Source organism: Netta rufina, assembly GCF_964035555.1.
Source record: "Netta rufina genome assembly, chromosome: 21".
In the NCBI taxonomy this organism is placed as follows: Eukaryota; Metazoa; Chordata; class Aves; order Anseriformes; family Anatidae; genus Netta; species Netta rufina.
Genome location: NC_140145.1, coordinates 5,649,541 through 5,672,084, shown reverse-complemented (window position 1 = coordinate 5,672,084; position 22,544 = coordinate 5,649,541). Strand labels below are relative to the sequence as shown.

General features: G+C 41.5%; 1 protein-coding gene across 1 annotated transcript; it reads right to left on the bottom strand.

Moving 5' to 3' along the window:
- Positions 1–1,965: 1,965 nt before the first annotated feature.
- Positions 1,966–22,115, bottom strand: TAF15 (TATA-box binding protein associated factor 15). Its single transcript, XM_084299849.1, has 16 exons — positions 22,020–22,115; positions 19,458–19,494; positions 18,298–18,346; positions 18,002–18,092; positions 17,806–17,923; positions 15,170–15,453; positions 14,218–14,332; positions 7,793–7,827; positions 7,159–7,191; positions 6,486–6,595; positions 5,807–5,936; positions 4,473–4,562; positions 3,020–3,104; positions 2,848–2,933; positions 2,630–2,732; positions 1,966–2,338 (listed from the first exon to the last, which is right to left on the bottom strand). Exons 1-16 carry the CDS (start codon positions 22,027–22,029, stop codon positions 2,299–2,301), a joined length of 1,416 nt encoding a protein of 471 aa, XP_084155975.1. The 5' UTR covers positions 22,030–22,115; the 3' UTR covers positions 1,966–2,298.
- Positions 22,116–22,544: the final 429 nt, after the last annotated feature.

Here is a 22,544-nt window from a genome sequence, read left to right as displayed (position 1 = left end):
ACTCTAAAGCCTTTTGATAACAAGTAGAAGACTTTAGAAGAAGTTAGAATTAGTAGTTAGAAGTTAGAATTAGTTTAGAATTAGTAGAAGACTTTATTTGCATAGCAGCACAGAGCGATCTGCTTCACCAGAACAGATGTTACCATGTCAGGAAGAGCCAGGATTCATTCAACCCTCGAGATACTAACTACTGATTATTTTTTTTCTTTTAAGTTTTTTACTTTTCTTTTAACCTCATTAAAGCTTACCCTGCTGAACTTAAGGTAGTTGCTGAGAAAAACTGCAGGGCTATAAAGGACTTAGCAGAAACAGCTGGAGGCCATGACATGGTTAAATCATCATCTGGGTTTATGTCTCTTACAGAACGTATCTTCCCAGGCTTCTCCAAATTAATTTAACTCTCTCTACACCAAAAGCAACTGAAAACCATATGTGCCAGCAACTGAGTATCCCCGTTTCCCTGCCTGACTTGCAAGTTTTCTGTAAAACAAAACAGCTGGTGAAGAAGTTATTTTCACGGTCTTAAAAAGCATGCAAGAACACAGGTTGCCTTGCCCCAGTACAGAAGAGATCCTAAACAAACACCCTGCAGCATCACTGCCAGGCTAGGAAAGCTGTGAAGGTGGTGACAGCTCCAGCAGTCCTAGGGCTTACTTGAATACTGGTCTACTTGGTAATCCAGCTGGGAAGTGACTGCTTAAAGGCATAAGTGCTTTTAGCCTGGGAGAGAAACAAGCTTGGGGGCTGAGAAGGTCCTAGAAGGAGCTAGAACTGTTGCCCCCAGTATTAAAAGCAGCAGCTTTTCCAACCACATCACTTTCCCCAGAGGGGCAAAGGTGACAGCCATAATGTCACTAGGACACAGGTGTCTTAAAACTCTGCTGTATTAAGAACCAGCTGGCTGGAGCTTGTGATGAATGCCTCTGCTGACCAGACCCCTGCTTTCCAGGATAAACCTTAAAAAGGCTCAGCATGGTTATTACAGCTACAGCCAGGGGTAATGGCTGATTTGAGCTGTTACCCTGACCATGAATGCACCCCCGAGCTGGGGACCTGGGTTACAGATGTTAACACAAGCTATTTTTCTTCATTTCTTTGTAAGCTTTGAAAAACGTGGTCAGGGGGACACGGAAATTGTGCAGCTGTATGCCCAATTACCTAGATTACGACTACACCCCCTCCCTGAAAACTTGCTTTTGTAGTATTTTGCACTCAGGAATTTTGCACGACCAGATTTTCGCTCTCAACAAATTGCTTGTGCTGAAAAGGCAGAGCTGGACACAAGCTGACCGTGGCAGCTTCTCACTGACTCCCACCACACCAACACACTTCCGCAGCGTGTGCAGTGACCTGGAACGAGGAGGAATGAGAATCGTTGCCTCTTCAAACCTTGGCTTCAGTGCTGAATCCCAAATGCTTGCAATGTGTCTATCTGGACCTCGCCCACATCTTTCCTCTGAGATGAAACTGCTGCACACAACTCGTTTGCTATCACCCACACATCAAAAGCAGCAATTAAAAGGTAATTTGTTACGTATCGCTGTACCTTTTTTTTTTTTTTTTTTTTTGAAGCCATCCCACCTTGTTTGAGGAGTTACTGCCTGGACACGCTGAGCTCCTGGCAGCACGAGAGCACACTGCCATCTGCCTGCTCCTTAAGAAGGCTGCAGGGCACATCACAGCACGCGTCGCAGAAGTGCAGGCAACACGGGACTTCAGCCTCAGAAGGAAATAAGAAAGGAGAAGTGGACAAGTCTGTAAGTCTGGGATAGAGGGCATGGATAGCAGGTAGGCTTGCCGCTGACTTAACTGCAGATTTTTGCCAACAGCACAGAGCTCAGGTCAAAGAAGCAGTGGCATTTCAAATAAGTCCCTATTTACTACTTACATGTATGTCAGGACCACAGGAAGGCAGGGAATTTGCAAAGAAGCACATGCAACTGAAGTAACTGGGAAACGGTAAGATTTCACAAATAAAACAGTCAGCATTTATTGTTGTATTACAAAACACTTCATATTTTGGCAATATTTTACAGTTTATCCTTTTCCTTCTTAGGGCCTGTTGAAGAGGTATGGGGGGAAAAAAGAAAAGAGGAGAAGGTTGAAATCAAGATTAAATTTTAATGTCTCACTTAAAAAAAATCCTCCCAGACTGCCCCAGTCCCTCCCACCAAAATAAAAATCTAGTTTCACTCAGTTCCACTATCCGAAGAGGCCATGGGTGAAGCGGCAGGCAAAACTCTGGCAATTTCACTATCCAACGGGTCAAGAAGACAAACAAAACATTCACAGTGGTCTTCAGTATGGTCTGTTGCGTTGATCATTTCTGAAATCATTTCTGAAAGGGAAAGAAAAAGTTGCAAGGACATAACAAATAGTCCTTTCAGTCAAACATCTCCACACCTACTGCTGTGTACTCTGTTGTTTTTACATAGCTTTATCCAACAGTGCTCACAAAACACACTCAGTAGGTAAACTGACTTATTTTGTCCCAAAGCTCCTATCTGTAGTTAATATTTTCATAGCACAGCTGTGCATGCACACACAAACAATGCTCTTCTCCCTCAGTCCATATCACTTCTGCAGTCCACATGCTGCACAACCAAGCAAGGGCAAAGAGGCTGCTTACCTTCCTCCCATTTTACCACCATAGCCTCCTCCCCGATCACCGCCTCTGCCACCACGTCCTCGATACCCTCTTTCTCCTCCATAGCCACCTCTCCCACGAAAATCTGGAGGAAAATGCAAATCAGCACATCAGTCAGGTTTCCCAAAAAGCTGAAGAAGTCATTAACAATTTTAATACTACAGAAGAGATGCAGCAGTTTTAACTGATTTTCCACACACCTCCTGATGGACGTGAATCTTCTGGTCTGGGCTCACCACACTGGTTGCAGGAGTTCCTGCGAGCGAAGTTCATGTTACCACAGCCCCTAGAAAAGACAAGGATTTCCCAGACTTAGCTGCTAAGAAACTCAGAGGGCATGAAACACCACTGCCCAATTAAAATGACACTTACGGGTTAGGACAAACCCAATCACCATTTTTGGGTTCCCCACTTCTACCCTGGAAGCCCCCACCTCTTCCATATCCACCTCGTGAACCTGTAGACAAAATTATAATCAGAATAAAAGAGGGGAAGTGCCTACGACCTATACATGAGAAAAATCTTTTAAGGATTGCCCCTGGCTTCAAAACTCAAGTGACAGACAGACTTCCCACGTGGAAGAAAGAGTAAGTGATTAAGGTAAATAGCAGAAGATCGCCTACTCGGTGAGCCACACTAGGAACTCTGAAAGGACAGAGAGCGGGGCCAAAGGCAAAAAATTGTACCACTGGAGAACTCAGCCTTCAAAAATTACTTTTTTAATCCTTCACTGACAAGTAGATACCAGTTAGCTAGAAAGCTTGGGGAAAAGAACAACAGAAGTTTCAGCCACTGCCAAACCTCAATGGCATTTGATATCCCGAGGTTAATGTTAATGCATAGCTGAGGTACACAAGGTTACATGGACAGACTTAGAATTTAGGCTGATGAGGAAAAATAAGAAGCAAGAGTAGCACATGGTGGCCAGAAGAAGACCACAAAAATCTGCTCCACTACATACTTCTTATAAATTCTTTTTCATCAATAAAAGGAAACTTGATCAGCTTGAATTGCCAGGGGATAAATATAAAACCACCATGTGCATTAATAAAATGTCATAAAGATTTAACAATGTATGACATCAATCACAGATGGCCTGATTTAGTCACAGAACAAAAACTTAAGACAACAACCACCTGGATTAATGCCAGCATGCATCGAACACAACCCCAGAGACAATACGGTTCTTGCTTTCTGTATCAAAAAGACCAAGAACTTTTATACCAACTAAATTTCTTGAAGATTTTTTTTTTTTAATCAGCCTACAGAACTGTCTGATTTAAAACTAAAACGTGTTGACAGCTGCCACACAAAACACGCTTCCTGTGAAATGGTAATTTATATCCAGCAGGCTACTGATAAAACTGGATTATGTAGAGAATCAGGGAAATTAATGTCTATTTATTTAATTAAAGGAGTCAGACCTCCAACTGCTGCTCTCAGTCAGTAACAGCTGAATAATTTAACCTGCTTAATACCATCCGCAAGCATCAGAGTATCTCAAGACTTTGCTGTTCAAAGCAAACATTCACTGCTAATTCACAGCTGTCTCTGTAGAACCTGTACAGCCTCAAAGTCATTGTCATCTCTTTGTAATAAATGCTGAGCCATGATCTGGAGACTTTTCAGTTCAGAAGGAAAGCAGAGATTCTGTGCTGTGCATAAAAGATTACAGATCTCACTTAAGTTGGTTCAACCTTTATTGCCAGAATCCCAAAGGCCCATACACTGACAAATCACTGCTACAAACTTATTTTTTTATAAACCATTACCAGTTAAAAAGCATCTCATTTCATAGAAAGGATTCTACAGATTTTAGTCTGACCTCGACGTCCACCACCTCCACCTCCCCTCATGAATTCAGGTCTTCTGGTTGCAAAAGAAACCTTGATAACATTGCCATTGAATTCTTTTCCTGTAGAAAGACAAAGTGAGAGTAAGATCAACAGAGGTCCCCACAACATAGCAATAAGTTCAAAAGAACAGAAGTGTTTTGCACATGCAGATTGAATTAAAACCTTTTAAGACACAGGGAGTCTGGAGTCATCTCTTACTTTTGAATGCACTGGTCCAAATGTGAGATGACAAACACTAGGGTACTTAATAGCTTTTCCATAAATCAAAAGATATTTTTTTTGATTAAAATACAATCTTCAATTTGCAATTTAACTAGATACATAAGAATATTTTTGCTATTGTCATGGGCAGGTGCATTGCAAGTCCACTTCTTTACCCAGGTAGGGCAACAAGGCTTTTGTACAATTCAATACCCAGCACAAAAATGAAATACTCCCAAGTAAGGGAAACACCTGACTTCTTTCAATATAAGGTCTCGGTTCTTCATAGATGCAAGGTTTATTACAAAGCAAGTAGAGCTGAATGAATATCTAATATAGTTATATTTGATCTATCCCCCAAAACAAAAAATGAACTGTATTTTATTAGCAAAATAGCACGCCATGCCAGACTTTTACATATTATCATTTAAGACTAAAATGGACTATGCACTTTTGTTGCTGCCCATTGTTATTAAAATTCTGTGAACACACAAAGGTCACTGGAACAGGCACTTCTTTTTTTTCTTTTTCAAGCTTACTACCAGAAAAAAAAAAAAACTATCATTGCAATTTCTGCATCAGGACTGATGAGTTTTATATTAATGTATTTCTGCAATCTGCTATCTTCCTCTATTGAACATATAATTAAAAAAAAATATTCTCCACTGCGTGTATACAACGCACTTGGCTCAAGATTGTTGTAATCCTTGCCAAAATTTGAAAATGCTACCACATCACTAATAATATCAATACTAACACCATAGGAAATCCATTCAGATGTTAATTACAGATTACAGCTCTATAGGACCAAACAAGAAGTTACGCTCTCCTGAACGACATGAACACCAACTCATGCTTTGTGCAGGGATGACTGAGGTGTAGCAGCAAATCTTAAGTGTTTCTTTACACATTTTTGGTCTGAACCCACAACTGCTTTGCCACTGAATAAAAGAGAAATCCAGCACACACAAAACACCATGAAATTACAGTTTTCCCTAGGAAAACAAAACGTAACATACTGTCCCCTGTGAGGTTATTGATTGGTTTTCTCCACTGCTTGTTAGATTCATGAATCACAAAAAGCACAACTCATCTCACTCACCGTCAAACCAGTCAATTGCTGCTTTAGCAGAAGGAGGGTCATCAAAAGACACCGTTGCTTCTCCCTTCGGTTTGCCGGTATCCTTATCTGTATAAAGATTTATCATGGGTTTGCCAGTCTTTTTGTTGGTCTGAAAAGAAAGGTCGTATATTTGGCAAAGGAGAAATACTGGTAAAGTCAGTTCAGAGCATAAACTGTAACGGGTAACTCTCATTAGACGGAATATCCTCTTGGAGCTAGCTTTGAGAACCAAATGCTTTTGACCGAGGGATACTGACTGACTGTTCTCCATGAAATAATGATGGGCCCCGTTTTTGCAAAAATTGAGGTCAAGTGCAGGAAGCCCTCATTTAGAACTGCAGAAACAGAAGGAAGAGCCATAGGCTGAAGCATACTCGCTGAAGGAGCAGGATGGCATAATGGATAGGGTGTTAAGGGTTATAAAGACTGAAAAACTGAAAGAGACACGAAGCAATCTAAATGTCACTAAGTAAGCTGGCAGCACCAGCAGCTTTTTTCAAATGAGCTGTCATCTGGGAACCCAGATAAAGATATTATTTTATTCATAACTCCCGGGGAGTCAGAGCAAGCATCTGCCTCAAATGATACCAGTACATCTCCAATACACTAGCTCCACGAGCCCTCTTCCTCCTCACTAATGATTTCCCATTTCACATACCTTTATAATACCTATTTGTTTGAAATAGTCTGCCACTTGGTCTGTTGAAACATCTTCTCCGAGTCCTTGCACGAAGATAGTGTTGTTGTCAGAGTTGTCAGACTCTGTATCTATCAAAAAATAAGCTACATTTACCATACACCTTTAACATTTTAAGCTTAGATCCACACCACCCAGTAATGGACCATTAAATCCCAAAGACAACTTGTGTGAGATAAAAGATGAGCAGAAAGCATGATTCTGAGGTTAATGTCAAACTCCAAAAAGGCCTGCACAGCACCCTCAGGTGCTGCAGTACATCAGCCCAAATATGTTCAACAGCTGAGCAGCTGTTTGCCACCCACCCAGCTTGTCCATGCAGCTGGGACATCCGAACCCACCAGGGAAGCGTATGCTTTCAATAATAAAGTTTAGCAGAAATGTTACAGCAGCAAAAAGCATTTGTTTGGCTCAACCCAATTCAAAGTTCAGCAGCAAATCCCTACTTGCTGCAACAAAAAACATCCACAGATTCACATGCGCTGTAATAAAAGGAATCTATTTTAAGACAAGCTTTAGCTAAATTGTTTTTCAACCATGGGAATCACAGCCCCATCCGTGTCTCTAGACAGACATTTTAAAAGCAATGACCTAAGAGCAAAAATCCACTCACAGCCACTGCTTGCTTTCTTACCAGCATCTGATCTCTGTCCATAATCCCTCTGACCTATGAGACGGGTTAAAACAAAAAAAAGAAAAAAAAAAGAAAGACTGTTTTTAGCAAAACATTTTCAAGTGACTCTTTTTAAAGACAAGAAAATATTTCAAGTATGTATGCAATGCATCTAAGATCTAAAACATTAACCAGAGATTTAGAGAATATTAAGATTAAAACGTTCAACAGAGGGTGTCTGTAGGACGTTACTGTGTTCTTTAACTTGCAGCATGTAGCAGTTGCCACACTGATGCTATGCTGGTGTTATCTTGCAAATGCTGGTTATCAGACCACCAAGCAGTTTACCAAGGTGTTTTTTTCCCCCTCTAGGACCTTTCTAAGAAGCATTTGTTACAACAACAACAACAAAATAAAATGAAAAAAAGGAAAAGAAAAAAAAATCCGGTGAACATCACCGCCTCCACAAATTCTTTCATGCAATTGGACAAAGTAGAAATCCACCTTACTGCTAAGGGTTTGGCTATTAAAACTCATGAACACACCAGCCTCACCAAAACTCTACAATGCTTCTACGAGATAGTAACAAGATATCGGTGGCTTTTAGATTTATAAAGAATTTCCACTGAAACATTTTTGGATACTCGGCACTTACCACCATAATTTTTGAAGCCACCACGGTCACCACCACTGCAGAGGAAAAATTGAAGAAATGATTTCTTCCTTAAGTCTCTAAGCGCTGAGCCCAAGGCTCAAACTACAGTTAACTGATCACAAGTTGAGAGTTACTCTCTAGCTGCTAAAGCACCCTCCCTGTGTTCTCCTCACTAATCATTCACGTTCAAGGATTAAAATACACGAAAGAGAATAATCTCACAGGGTGCTGCACTGGAGAAGTGTCCTTACGAGTCATTTAAACTAGCCCACACAGGTATCTTTGTTTCAATACTTCCTCCCATCCCCTAAACCAAAATGACTGCTATTAAGAACTGGGTTTTAAAAGGGAATCGTTATTTTCATGAATGTTAATGGGCTTTAATTGTAGGTGTAATTGCTGCTTTGGAATAATTAGTACTTTATACTTTCCTAGAACTGAGAAGAGTTAAAGTTAATTAACCTCCATCGTTAGGCATTTATATACTGGGGGCAAATCAGCAGCATCAGCCATTCTCTGAGAAAGGGTCTGGGGGGAGCTGCTGCACGATCAGCCCATTACAGAGGTGTGTGCATGTGAGCTTCAAAAGCAGAGGCCGTCAAGTTTTAATTCATTCATTCTGCAACCTGCGGCACAAAACGTAGACCAAGTTAAGAGATTAGACACATCAATTTTCAAAGGTTAGGAGGGGGAGCTGGAACAGGATGTTACGCCTCCGATTATGTGCATGAAAATAAACCCTCGCTCTTTAAAATGTAAATATTTGCGCAGGTAGGAACTTTCACAACAGCGATTTTAATTGCATCCGTGCTATGAATACAATGCAATCGATAGTCAAAGCCTTCAGGAAAAATACAACCACTGGATTTTTTTGGAAAGTCAATAAGCAAGTGTCACAAAGACTGCCTCACACAGCTGCCTGCCCTCCCCTGTGTGGAAGACACAGCTGCCAGCCAAAAATTGGGCAGGTTCACCTGCCACCAGGCCTGGCAACGTTCAAGCTTTCATGCTCAGACACTACAATAAAGCCAGCCCAAGCTCAAACCCCGAGGCAGAGGGCTGTCTCCAAGCCCCAGGAATTTTGTTCTGGAAGTAACGCACGGGTATGAGCAGCATCTCCAGCAAGGAGCTTGACAGCTAGAAGTTGCTCCAGGTTTTAATTCCATCTGCCAGCTCTTGGGGGTCCTGACACAGGACACGGGTATCCCAGCAAAAGGCAATGAAATAAAACTGAATTTCTGCTGCCAATTTGTAATTTATACTCCATGGAAAAAATCTAAATGCTAAATTGCCTTGTTGTTTACTCATAAGCAATTACTTTCTGCTCATTAAAGAGGTAAAGTGAATGAATTGTAGATGCAGCATCAGAGCTGGTCTTTATTCAAGGCTGGCTGTTTTCAAGGACAAATGATAAAACCATCCTGGTGATCACACAAAAAACCCTGTAAATATCTTTCTGCCACCTCCAGTTCAGTTCAGTTAAAGAAAATGTCATTATAACCCAACAATTTTCAGTGAGACACCTGCTTTTCTAAAATTTAAAATTTTAGAAATAAGACACAACAGTCACACGTCAACCATAGAAACGATATCAAAGCTTTCAAGCCCTTGATTATGGTCCCAATTCACTAGGACAGCATTATCCAGCACACGTATGTTTTGTTTTGAAAGTATACAGCAGCACAGACATCAATTTCAAAAACAAAACAAAACCCAACAATCTAAAAACATGGAGAAAGTCCATGACCAATACAGCCAAAATGTTACAGGACGTGAGGATTTTACTTCAGATGCTGAGGTAAAACGTGTGCACTATGACTCAGAAGCGATGGATATATACAATGCATAGGCAGTCGTAGCCTAAAGCCTCATTTAACTTTGCAATATATATTCTGTGCCTTGGATTGCAAGTGTTAGTGCAATCCAATGCTTTTCAATTACTGTTTTTTAATTAAAGGCTGTAGAAATATGTTTTTGCCCACATGTGCTTCAGCACGTTATCTCCTGCTCAGTCTCCCACTGACCCAACCAAAATCTGCAGCCGTTCAGCAGCAGATACCCTCACTGACGGGTGAGTGCCTTCCTCCACTTCGAAGTCCCTGCCCATGTGCACTGAGCCACTTCCAGAAGATGTGGAACATTTAATTTCAGCATTTCACAGCCTCTTGCTTCATCAGTCTGGCACACAGATCAAACATATGACTGACCAGATGCAGTTTGGGGTTTCAGCACCCAACGTTAGGATCACGAACAAGTTGCTAAGACTCAGCAAGACCACCACCAAAGGTAAAACAGAAGAGAACTGGAGCAGCCAGAGAGCGTACGTGACACCATTCACGGTGGTAAAACTTACTGCTATGAAAAATATTATCAGCTGCTCTTCCATACTTGGTCACACATCTAAACATCATCTACTTGAGTGTAAACGCAGTTCACCTGAACACTGCTTACCTCAGCTGAGAGCAATTCAAATTACAGGCTCGGTTACATGGAAAGCTCAACGCTACGCAGACAAATGATACACAGAAGTGATCAGATACTGGCAGCAGCACTAACAATTCAGGAACCAAATTTTCGCCTCTGACGTGTATCTATGCCTCATCAAGTGTGTGGGAGTTACATGTAAGGATGTGATTTTGCAAACAAGAAAGGAATGCTTAGAGCACTCCTTGTGAAGTCACCGGCAGATGGCTTTTTCTGCTGCCCGTATTTATTGCCTCTGCTCATGTTTCCCCGAAGCCTATATGTGCTTGAGCTTAGCCTCTTACAAGTTAAACATTAATTTGAACACAAACCACCCCGTTGTAAAAACCTTGTGCATTATGCTGGAGTTTCTTGATACCGCAGTAAGCTAACTCCCACTCGGAATGGCTAATATAGCAATTAAGCTGCGTAAGTAATTCCTGTTTATAGTGCAGATCTGGAAAAGAACAAAATCTGCGTTGAGCAAAGTTAGCCATACCCAAGGACGTGGTCATCAAAATTCTTTTCGAAACTGCACCAATGTAATTTCACTAACAAATTCATGAGCAAATTCAATGGCAAAGCTTCTCCCGTTTGGTCCAGACTCTAACAGAAGGGCGCTTGCGTGGGTACGGGTACTCGACTGGCTGAATGGCTCTTCTGAGGTGGGAGAGAACAGCCCTGCTTTGTATTGCTACTGGATTTCCCACTTGCATGCTTAATCAAAACGATTCAGTCCCATAACCACAATTAGCAATTAATTCCTCATTTTTTAGATGAGGACTAAGAAGAAGAAGAAGAAAAAGACTTGCTCTGCAAGGGAACAACCTGGTGTAACCGCTTTGTAATCCTAACAACTCAAAGAGGAGCCTCTTCTATTATGGGTTAAAGAAAATTATTTTGTTTCTTAGCCAAAAATATGACTTTTTGAGATCATCAATTTTCAAAGCTTCAAAATGAAAGGGCAGAAAAATCGAGTACTAGATTCCCAAAAGATGTAATTTAAGATCATTCAAAAAATCTGAAGAATTCTTTTGAAACCCCCAGTTACTAAGATTAAAAAGTGAACAGCTGACATATGAAAATAATTATTCTCTATCATCCTATCAGCTAGGGAAACTGCAAAGCAATTTCTCAAGATATTCTTCTCAGTGCTGCATGACTTTGAACAGGCACAGAAGAAAAATGAGTGCGGAAAGCGTTCGCTACAGTGTGCATGCAGGTCGTTCTAGTTTTCAGAATAATGATTCACACCTTAACTTTACCAAATATATTTTAAAATATTTGACAAAGGGTACTCATAGAAACGTGAGCTCTCAATATTTAAAAATGCTAATTTGATTTTACCCCAAATCCTCCAGAATTTTTTGCACTGCCAGACTCTCTGAGAGGTACACAGGGTAAGCTTCTACAGGCCACTGAAGCTGGCAAGAATCCTGCGATAAAACAAATGTCCAACCAGTGGCCAAAGTCTCTGATTTCACTAGTGCAAGACAGCAACGTGCCAGCAACCAAAGGCCTGTGAACAGGATGCGTTCATTGCCCAGCACCACAGACTAAATTAGGCAATACAGCTGTGAGAACACCAGCGACTGGGTAATGCTTACTGATGAACAAGCTGCAGCAAGTTTCCCCTGCTTTTCATCACAAGGGAAGACAATTTTTATTGCTAGCTGGCACAAAAGAGATTCATCTGCTAAGATCTCAAATCAGTTATTAGTCTTTTTCATAAAGTCCGGGAACAAGAAATGAAAAAAATCGAAACCAAGCACTATATCATTTGAGAAGTCTGTTTAGGTGATTTAGAAATACTGATTTTGTGTGTTGACAGTACTCGTTTACACATTAGTTTCTAATCATTATAAAAATCAAAGCCTATTTTACTACAACAGTGCAAACATCTCTGTAGATGAGATTGTTAGATATTTCCTAATGGCTATGGAATTTCCACAATTTAAACATCAAAATACAGTCAAAGTAAAAAAATTTAAGTTATTGGAGTTAGAATTGACATTCCTACACAAGCTGTCCTTAGGAAAAAAACAAAAAAAAAAACAAAAAAACAAAGAAACAAAACCAAAAAACTGCCCTGAAACCCCACATTTTCACAGGACCAAGCACAATTTCTTACCCGATCTTAGCTTCCCCTTGACCACAGCTTGCTATATAATTTAACCTTTTACACTTTTCCAATAAGCATATGACTTACGTAAAATACATTTGTCAAAAGTAGAATCCCCAATTACAATTGTGCAAAAAGACTGAAAAAACACTGACAGTCCTTTAGTTTCATAAAAAAATTCAATGCAAATGGCATTAAAGACTGCGTCATTTAACAGAAGCAGAAAGACTTCACAATAAATATCTCTAATGTCTTCCCACTTCCATCGAGATCCCCCCATCTCTCCATTCACACCTTCACTCTTTTCCTTCTTTGGGCTTTCAAGTCCAGTGATGTACCATTATCCACATGGACACGTGAACAAAAATTTTCTTTCATTTTGGAAAAATACGGTAAGAGGCTTTATTTTCACAGACATTAATTTATCTTATTTTTGTCTTGCACAGACAGAGGTTTGTTTCAAAGTGATCAAGCCTACCAAATGTTTTTTGAAGCTCACATTTATTTCTCCTATTGGAAAGGGCATAGGGATATGAAATGACCTCATCCATGGTTTAAAAACAAATGTTCATGTTTAACTGTAAACGAACTTAGAAATTATTTAGCTAGTTAAGTTTACATTAATATTAAAATTTGCTGTGTTTTTATATAAGTAACTGCTACCATGTCTAATTAAAAGAGGTAATGGTCCACCTACGTAATCCAAATAGCAAACCATGAAGTACCATCTGGGACAACCTTAGGAGAAGGCAAACTTTAAATGTGGTTTAAAAATAAGTATTTTTTAAAGTAATTTAGTCTTAACACGCTGTTGGATTACTTTATTTTAATTAGATCAGCTTACACGAATGGCATTGTATACTTAATGTGCTTTATCTGGAGTTTATGCAATAACCCAGAGTTGTGCAGTCTGCTAAAGGGAAAGTGATGTTGGCAAGCAACGCTGCAAAGCTCACTGGAAGCCGCAACATTCTTCCTTTGTATGAATGAACACTCTGCATCCCACAGCCATAACATGGAGGTACATAATTAACTGTCACAATTGGCTACATTTTAAGAAATAGCCATGTAATTTGTCCTAATTCAATAGGATTAAAACAAAGGTTCCAATCTCTAAGGCCTATGAGTGAAAGAAGTCTACAAGCACAAAATTTTGTATGTGCATAAATCTTCTTTACAGGGCAGGGCCTAGGTCAATGGCAGACAGGGAAACAGTAATGTAAGCATTAAAAATTCACCTAAAATAAATGGGTTCATACTGACAGCTAAACCAATAAAAAAAAGCTGTGTTTTAATTAAAGTTTAGAACTGAAAAAAAAAAAAGTAAAGAAAAAGCAATGTTACTAGAGTAAATCAAAAGATAAACTTTTGATTAAAAAAATATTTAGGAAGCAGAAAGATAATTGTCTAACCTTACTGTAACCATAAAGTCAAAATACCTCCCTGCCGAAAGGTTAGCTGCTTTAGCTATGAATTTTATAAAACTGTCTCAAACCCTGTCTGCTGGTTTTCTCAATATTAAAAAAAAGAATATCATAGGTTTTAAATATCCTATTTCAAGTGATGGGTTCTGGCAGTTCTTTTATTGCAACTAATGTAATATAATATATAGCTATGTGTCATAAAAATCAAATACTTTGGTCTCAATCTGTCTGAATGTAAATGCTTTTCTTGGGCAAAATGCATTTCTGCACAGTGCAGGAAGGCTTAGCTTTAGAAACCAACTACCTTCCATTTTTGGAAATCTAAATCAAGTTAGGAATAATAATAAAATTTAAAAACAGCTAAATAATAAGATAGAAGGGTAAAGAACTGCAGGCACTGAAATGAGATTACTTACCTATATCCAGACATATGACCTCTTCCATCCATGTCATAGCCCCCTCTACCTCCTCCCTGTGACCCGCCATATCCTCTATTATCTTCTCCATACCTACTCTTTTCACGACGATCATCTGAAGGGGAAAAAAAAAAAAAAAAGACAAAATGTGAGTAAATGGCAGTGCAAATGGCAGCCCTACAAAATTCCTGCCCTACAATTTGTTTTCCTTAAGTCTGACACTTTCTAGATATAAATGGCAATTTCTAAATATCCCACTTCCATTATCTACCCCAGGGAGTAATGGAGCAAAGTCTGATTTTGCTCCAGTTACGTTCCTTGGCTTCCAGCACCACACAGTATCTCATAAAGCAAACACTATGTTAATTTTAACATAAATACTACATTTTCCAAATATTTAACACATACCGTCTAAAATATACTTTTCATTATACTTCCACTTCGCCTTCCTAGTTTGCAAAAGAAACCACTGAAGGCAGAACAAGGATGAGTATGGGCCCAGCTGCTTGTGTCAAGATTTTGCAGAAAAAGGTCAGTCTTACGATTCTCATTTCTGTCTATCTCAGAATTCACCAACACAGCATAAAGCTGGAATGTGAGGTAGAAAAGCTTGTCATGACTGATCAAGATATGTCATCGTCAAACAAGAAAAAGGTGCAAAATAACTTACAAGAAAATTTCACCTAGAGCTTTAGAACTCAAGAGACATGAACTCTGCAAGGATGCCTCCAACAAATGCAACCACAACACTTCCAGGGCCCCAGAAGCTTTTCATCTCCACATAACATTTTGAAAGTCTTAACAAACAGAACATTCCCCAAGAATACCAACATGGAAAAAAGAGCTTTTCACTATTCATCAAGTTATCAGATGGATTTTCTTCCGCAGACAATTTCACAGTGTTTCTGTTCAATTTTACTAGCCAATATTGAATTCAACCTCTGAATTTTACCTTGGCTGTTGTGGCTATAGCTTCCCTTCTGAGACTGGTAGGATTGCTGGGAGTGGCCATATGAGCTTTGGTGCTGGTTATAGCCTGACTTTTGGTCATATGAGCTCTGGTGGCCATACCCCGACTGCTGGTCGTATGAGCCCTGGTGGCCATAGCCCGACTGCTGGTCGTATGAGCTTGACTGCTGGTCATAAGAGTCTTGGTTTTGTCCATAGCTTGACTGCTGGTCATAAGAGCTTTGGTGCTGACCATAGTTTGACTTTTGTTCATAAGAGCCTCTTCCACTTAAAATAAACAGAACGTGTATTAATAGCTAAATGTTCACAGAATAGAGAGCAAAGTAACGGCTGAAAACACATAACATTGCTAAAAAATTCCTAGTCACAGTTACCTTCCAAGTCATTACTGGCATATTGAAATGAAAATACTGTACATTTCACCTCTGTTGGGACGTACCTGGCTTCCAGTAAAACCAAGAGAGAAAAGTGTGTATTACTATCACTTTCAAGACGTCCTCAATCTCTACTGCACGTGAAACTTAACAGCAGTGCTCCCTTTACATATCCCAGTACAAGGTTGGCTCCCCAGTTGCGTGACAATAGCTGATGCAAAGCCCATGACCCACAGAACACCAAATCCTCTCCTACAGAGCAGTGGGGAAGACACAGGCTGCTCACGCTGTATTGTGCAGCTGCTACTTCCAGCCTACAAAAAGCCCTCAGAACTTTGCATTACTGAACTGCACCCTATCTTCTGGTGTTCTACCATTTTGCCAAGAACTTATTCTAACCGTAGTGATGTCCTCTAACAAACTTGCAGTTCTTCCCATTTTAGTGCCATCTGTACATATTATCCCACCAGCTTTTACCAGAAACATTGACCTCTTGGATATTATAACTCAACATGCCTCAAAGTTCTAAGAGGGAGTCATCAATAACTCTTCTCTGACTATGTTATTTAATCAACTTTACAGCAACCACAAGAAAACCTCACCTACACCGCATGTCCCTAGGCTACTTCCTAATTCAGCATGCAAGGTAGAAGCAAAAGTATTTTGAAAAACTAGATATGCAAGACAATTATTGTTCCAGTTAGGTTACACTGTCATAGCAATAGATTGCATAAATTTATGAGAAATAAATTGTATCCACGAAACACTGACTGTTACTCATCTTTCTGTTTTCCCCCAAGGTGCTTCGTTGCAGCTTAACAGTATTACCTTTCCAGTAACTGAAATTAATCACTGACCTGTCACCCTTTCTTCTCTTCCTCCTCCCTTCTCTCACCTTTTTTAAAAAATGAAGCACCACATTTGTCATTCTCAAGTCTTTAGCAATCTTATCTGCTCCCCGAAATGCCTCAGAAAACCAACCAAACAAAAAGCTAAAAGCCTACAGGAAGTCTCCACCAGCTTTTCAAAGAACTCTAAGACGAAATCCATTCACACCAACCAATCTCAAACTTTCCCATGTAACTAAATACTCGTGTAACTTGCTCTCTCCCAGTTCTAGCCTAGATCTTACCTTCAACGTCACTAATCCCAGTAACAAAGAGATTGCTAAGACTTTGCTTATATCTTAATTTCAAAAAAAGACAGATCTACTTTAGCTTTTTCACCATCACCAACAACAGAAGCCATTACTGAGACCCTCCACTATTTGCAGTTTTTCCTTCCTCCCTTCCCTCAGGAAGCGAGAGCTACGACTTTGTGATCATCCTCTACAAAGCTATCATTTTTACCATCCCAATTTCTGCTTATTTGTTACAACCATACATAAAACAGTTTCCCTCCACTGTCTTTGTTAATTTTCCTGGTCAAAACCAACTGTTTTGGAGAATCTACGCCCTACTGCAGTGTTTTTCCACAGGATGTCTACAGAGCTAAAAACCACGTTATTGCCTAGTCTTGTGTATGTTTGTACAACTCTTAAAAATTCTCAGAAAACAAAGCAAAGATAACCAAAACTTAACCATGTACCTGCCTTCCTTTGAGATGTGCAAAGGACGCTCTACTCTGAGTGACATCACCTACTGTTCAGATTAAAATCGTGCTTGTTTATATTAAGATGTTTGGCAATAACAACTACAAAACCAGAAACCAAGTACTGGTTTGCTGAAGTCCGGATTGTTATATAAACCTTGCAAAACAAAGTAAGAATTTTTGGAGCATGAACACAGGAATGAGCTTTAGTGCGTACAGTGTATTTTAATAGGCCACTTGAGCCTCATTAAAGAGCTACCGTAAGACGTAACCTTAGAGTGTAAACATGGAGCTTGCAAATTACACAATAAAGGTATTCTAGCACCAAGTGGCCTTTTAACTCATTATGGGAAGCTGGAATGTGTTTTCCAGGATATTTTCAGAGCTGTATTATTAATCCCACTGAAACTGATTTGAGTATATCATTTAAGAAATAAAATACATTTGTAATTGTGTAAAGTACTGAACTGAGTGCAGCAATCCCACTTCTGCTCATTATAAAGCTCTTAAAAGTGGGAATTTTCAGATGTTTGTTGGTTGTTCTGTTGTTTGCTTTTTATTTTAGCAACTGTAGCTGGAAACTTCTTATAGCTCTAGTTAGGAACGCACAACTATTAGACAGTAGTTTAAGCAAATATTGCTTAAGCTTCCTTACCCTCTGGACGACCCCTTCTGCTGTCCCTGACTGCTGTAAGACTGCTGGTTGTATGAGCTCTGATTCTGATTATCATAACCGGATTCATCATCATACCCCTGGGAATCTTGTCCATAACCTGAAAATCAAGGAAAAAAATTTTCAGCAAATATTCACCTTTTAATTACTGCCAATGAATGTAACAAGCTAGCCAAACCTGTTTGATTTTGTCCATAGTTCCCATGATAGTTTCCATAGTTCTGTCCATAGGAGGAATTGTCTCCACTCTGCCCATAACCAGAATATCCCTGTAATTTAAATAACGTATTCAAATAAGTGCAAATTCCACAGCAGGTAATTGCAGTTTTTCTTTGCTAGACACGACTGCAAACAACAAGCACAAACTGAGAACGTTTCTTCCCAGCCGTGACATGGCCAGCCAGGAACAAATTTTTATTTTTTATTTTACTCAAACATCTGCTTTGAAGGACACGATGACTTTTCTCAACTTACCTGTGTTTGCCCGTAACTTTGACTGCCCTGATTGCCATAGGAGGAATAGCTGGAAGAGAAAAACACAGCTAGTAAGCTTTTACAGCACTGGAAAATGAAGGTACTTTGGGTGTTATTTTAAGTTTCTTTTCATTTTGAAAATAGGTGTTTCATCTGAGTCCTGCAGCTGTAGGCATATTAGAAAAGCATCAGTATGGTTGCCACAGCTAATTGGCAGAGCTATAAGTGCTTGTTTTAATTTCTGCTCTGTTTCAAGTGTAAATTTAAAGTACTTGAAGGTTGGGCTTACTACAATTTGATAGGTTCTTACGAATCACAGAAAATTGTATCATACATACCCATGGCATTTTAAATTTTTCAGTACATTCTCATAAAGTTAATTTTATTTCAGTCAACTGCTGTCAATTTGGTGTTTGCTGGACAATTTGACATCACCACCATCAAAAACCGCATTAGCTTTCGGTTATACTTACTCATTATTCTGCCACTTTAAGGTTTCATGAACTTACAGAAGAATCATGTGCTGAAACTCACATCAAACTCAGATATAAACTCAAACTCATACTGCCAGACGCACAGAACCCGATCACTTTCATTAGCACACTCAGCATTATCCATGAATCTCATGCTTCTGTAAGAACACTTCTCTTTTACTGATTAAAATACAACCTCACCCCAAAAATCTTACAGCTATTTTTAAATGGCTTTTAAATTACACTATTATGAACAGTTTTCAAAGGTTTTGTTTTTGTTTTTGTTTTACAAAAAAAAAGTCCCTCTACTGGGCAAGTCAAGTATTAATGTGGCCATCACCTTTATTCTTGTATAAACTTTGACTAATACCTCAGTGAGCAGCTTAAGGCAGACGTATGAAAATATTTCTCTATATCCATGACATTTCAAAAGTTCTTCTTATTAAAAGATAGCCTTCCATTTCAACCCTCCTTGTTTTCTTCCCTTCAGGAACATCACCTTTTCTCTATCTTATAAGGATTCTTAATAAAGGCCCAAGGCTACAAGCTTTCTACAACCGTTACTCTCAAAAACGTTATCAACAATGTATCACACTCCAAGATTCAAACACCTTGCTGGGAATCCTAAATTCCCTTTATTTTGCACATTTAATTGCCAAGAGAAAGAAAGAAACAAAAATACCATACCTCTGCTGGCCCCCAGACTGACTGTAACTTCCCGAATCTAGAAAAATAAGAAGTAAGACATGTTGAGAACTTCCAATTGATACTTTATTCCTCTACTTAATATAAAAGGAAGAATTTGGGGGAGAGGAAGGAAGGTGTAGACACTAGACAACGCAGGTACTTTCCCAGCAGAATCTGAGAGCTGCTTCTTGCCAGCAGTCGAGACATCCCGATGGGGAGAAGGGGAGCACAGTGTGGGGAGGTACAAATGCTTTGAACTTCTCTCTGTGAAGCATCTGGATTCCATTTTCGTGGTGCATCCTCAGATTCAGGACTGCACAACCCCCTCTAATGGCTACTGAATACAGTCCCATCATCAAGGCTCAGAATGCAGCTGCTTCATTAATCAAGCAAAGCTAAGTAGGCCAGGCCCACCCCATTGAAGGCACCCTACAAAAGCTCTGCCTAGCACAGAGACAGAATCTGGAGATGACATTTCCCTTGCTGATAGCCCCAACCACGCAAGAATTAATTCATTTACATACAGCTTGTCCAGACAGGTATTACGGAGGTTATTTCCAATTAATCTAAACATCAGATATCATGGAAATCGATTCTTGAAAGACAGACACACTGGAAGAATATGGATTTCAGAATACAATTTCAAGTAAGAAAAAAGACAAATCACTGAAATTGATTTGAAGTATGGCATTTAACTTGTAAAAGCTATCAATGTCACAAAAACAAACACACAAACTAATACCTAAGCTGGAACTCAGTTCCTAAATATGCTGCTTGGTCTTTATTGATTTAGCTTACCACATTTTGTCTTGTTAATGGCAGAAAGACAGATTCCCTGGCTTCTGTAAAAATTCAAATTTCTGAGTACTAAGAGCTGTCTCACAGCACCAAGGGAAGCACCAAGCCCTACAGACTGTTTCTCCAGCTGGCCACACGTGCCAGGAGTGGGGCCGCAGCACCCGCATACTTTGCTCCACCACCTTCAGGCCCTTTGGGTGCAGATCTCCAGAGCGGGCTCCAGCATTTCATGGCCACAGCCTCCCAGCCACACGGCCTCTGCTGGCCTCGCTGCTCCGTGCAGGTGCCTCAAATCCTGACCTTTACGCTTGAAGTTTCCATCTTCTGGTCAAAACCCAGCACCGGGTTCTCTCTGCCAGTACTGTCAGTCTGGGAAACAGCCTCGGGATGCTCCTGGTCCTTCCGAATCACCCCAGGGAGCAGTACAAACATTGGGGTACCACAGTCTAAGAACGGATACCAAGAACTCCTGGTTTTAGTCTTTCCCCTCTCTCTTTCCCTATATCTAACCACTACACCTGGAATTGCCTAAAAAGCTGAAGCTGAGGGTGAATTCCAGTTCGGGATGAATGCCATAAGCCATACACAAACAGCTATAAGCATTCTGCAAACAAAGCACACACCAAATCGCCCCAAACCTGCTCAGTGCACCTCCTTCCCCTGCTCATAGCCCCACTCCTGCCAGTGCCTACACACACGTGTACAGGGCAGGTCAGAAATTTTTTGTTATTTCCATTTGAATGGTAACAAAGCTTCCCATTAAATAGGCTGCAGCATTTAAAAATGCCTCACTTAAAATTGATACGAAATTAATAGTGCTAATTAAAGCAAAGAACACGAGGGGTCGTCTCAGGAAGAATTCCTGAGGAAGGATGTAACTTCCTCCGAACTACAGCAGTGCAGTTCATCCCCTCAGCTTCTCCCTCACGAACTTGTGCCAAACCACAGCGTTTTGGAAGAAGACTGAAAGCCACCAGATAAGGAGCCCGTAAAATATGAATACATAGAAGCGGAGGAATTTCCTCTATTTATGCATTTTTGTGCGTGCCAAGCTGCCTTTCTCGGAGCGCTCCCTGGCCTCCTGAGGGGTTCATTCTGGTGGGCTCTGGGGGCTCAGGAACCTCGCAGCAGCTCTGCAAACTGCATTTTTTTGCTGGAAAATGATGGATCCGGGGGCATTTTCCCTGAAAGCAGCCAAAGTTCAGAGAGAAAGGTCCTGGGAAGGGGGGGGGGAAACGGCAGAACCCACCTCACACAGCCTGGAGCCACATCCCAATTAAAACACGGTAATTGATTGGCGGGGGGTTCAAAATTGGGGGGGGGGGCAGGCCCGGAGGGGGGCTGGAAACCACCCACCCCTCACTCCCCCGCCCCCGGCGGAAAGGGGGCGTGGCCCCACAGAGCCCCGCCTCCATTCTGAAAAGGGGCGTGGCCATTCCGTGTCCCGCCCTATGAGAAAAGGAGGCGTGTCCCTACAGCCCCTGCCCCATGAAGTGGGCGTGACCATCCCATAAAGGAGGCGTGGCCGAGACCGTCTCCAGACGAGTGGGCGTGGCCTCCGCAAGGGGCGTGGCCTCCACAAAGGGGGCGTGGCCACCGGGCGCCATCAGGGGGGCGTGGCCCCTCCCGCATCCCCCCCTCCCCCCTCACCCCCCCCCTCACCCCGCGGCGCCCTCTCCCCCCCTCCCCCCTCCTCTTTTTCTCCCCCCTCCCTCCCGGGAGGCGCAGGCCCCGCCCCCTCCGCTCGCGCCCCGCGGCACCCACCCGAGGCCATGGCGGCGGCGGCGGCAGCGGGGGGGGGGCAGTGACCGAGCGCCGCGCCGGCCGCGCGCGCACTGAGGCCCCCGCAGCTCGCGCGGACTGCGGGGCCCCGGCAGCCAATGGCAGCGCGCGGCGCCTCCCACCCGCGCGGCGGAGGGGGGGGGAGGGAGGAGAGGAGGGAGGGGAGCGTACCAAGTGCATAGGGGGGGGGTCGGGGGTGTGGGGGGGACCTGGGGGGGGTTGGGGGTGTGGGGGGGGCTCGCCCCCAAGGGCTGCGTCCCAGCACGGTGCTGGGAGAGGCGGGAGGGGGTTTTTTGGGGGTTGGAGGAACCTATAGCTGAAGTAAGGGAGCTAAAGGAAGGCAGCTCGCAGGGTGCTGGGGTTGGAATGGCTGGGGAGGGTCTGCGGGGTGGTCTGGTGGCACCATCAGAAGGAAAGCTGCGTCGTCAGAGCCCAGATATTAAAAAAATAAAGCCAAATATTGGCTCGGAAAGCGAGCTTCTGAGACAAGGGGTCGCGGTCTGGCAA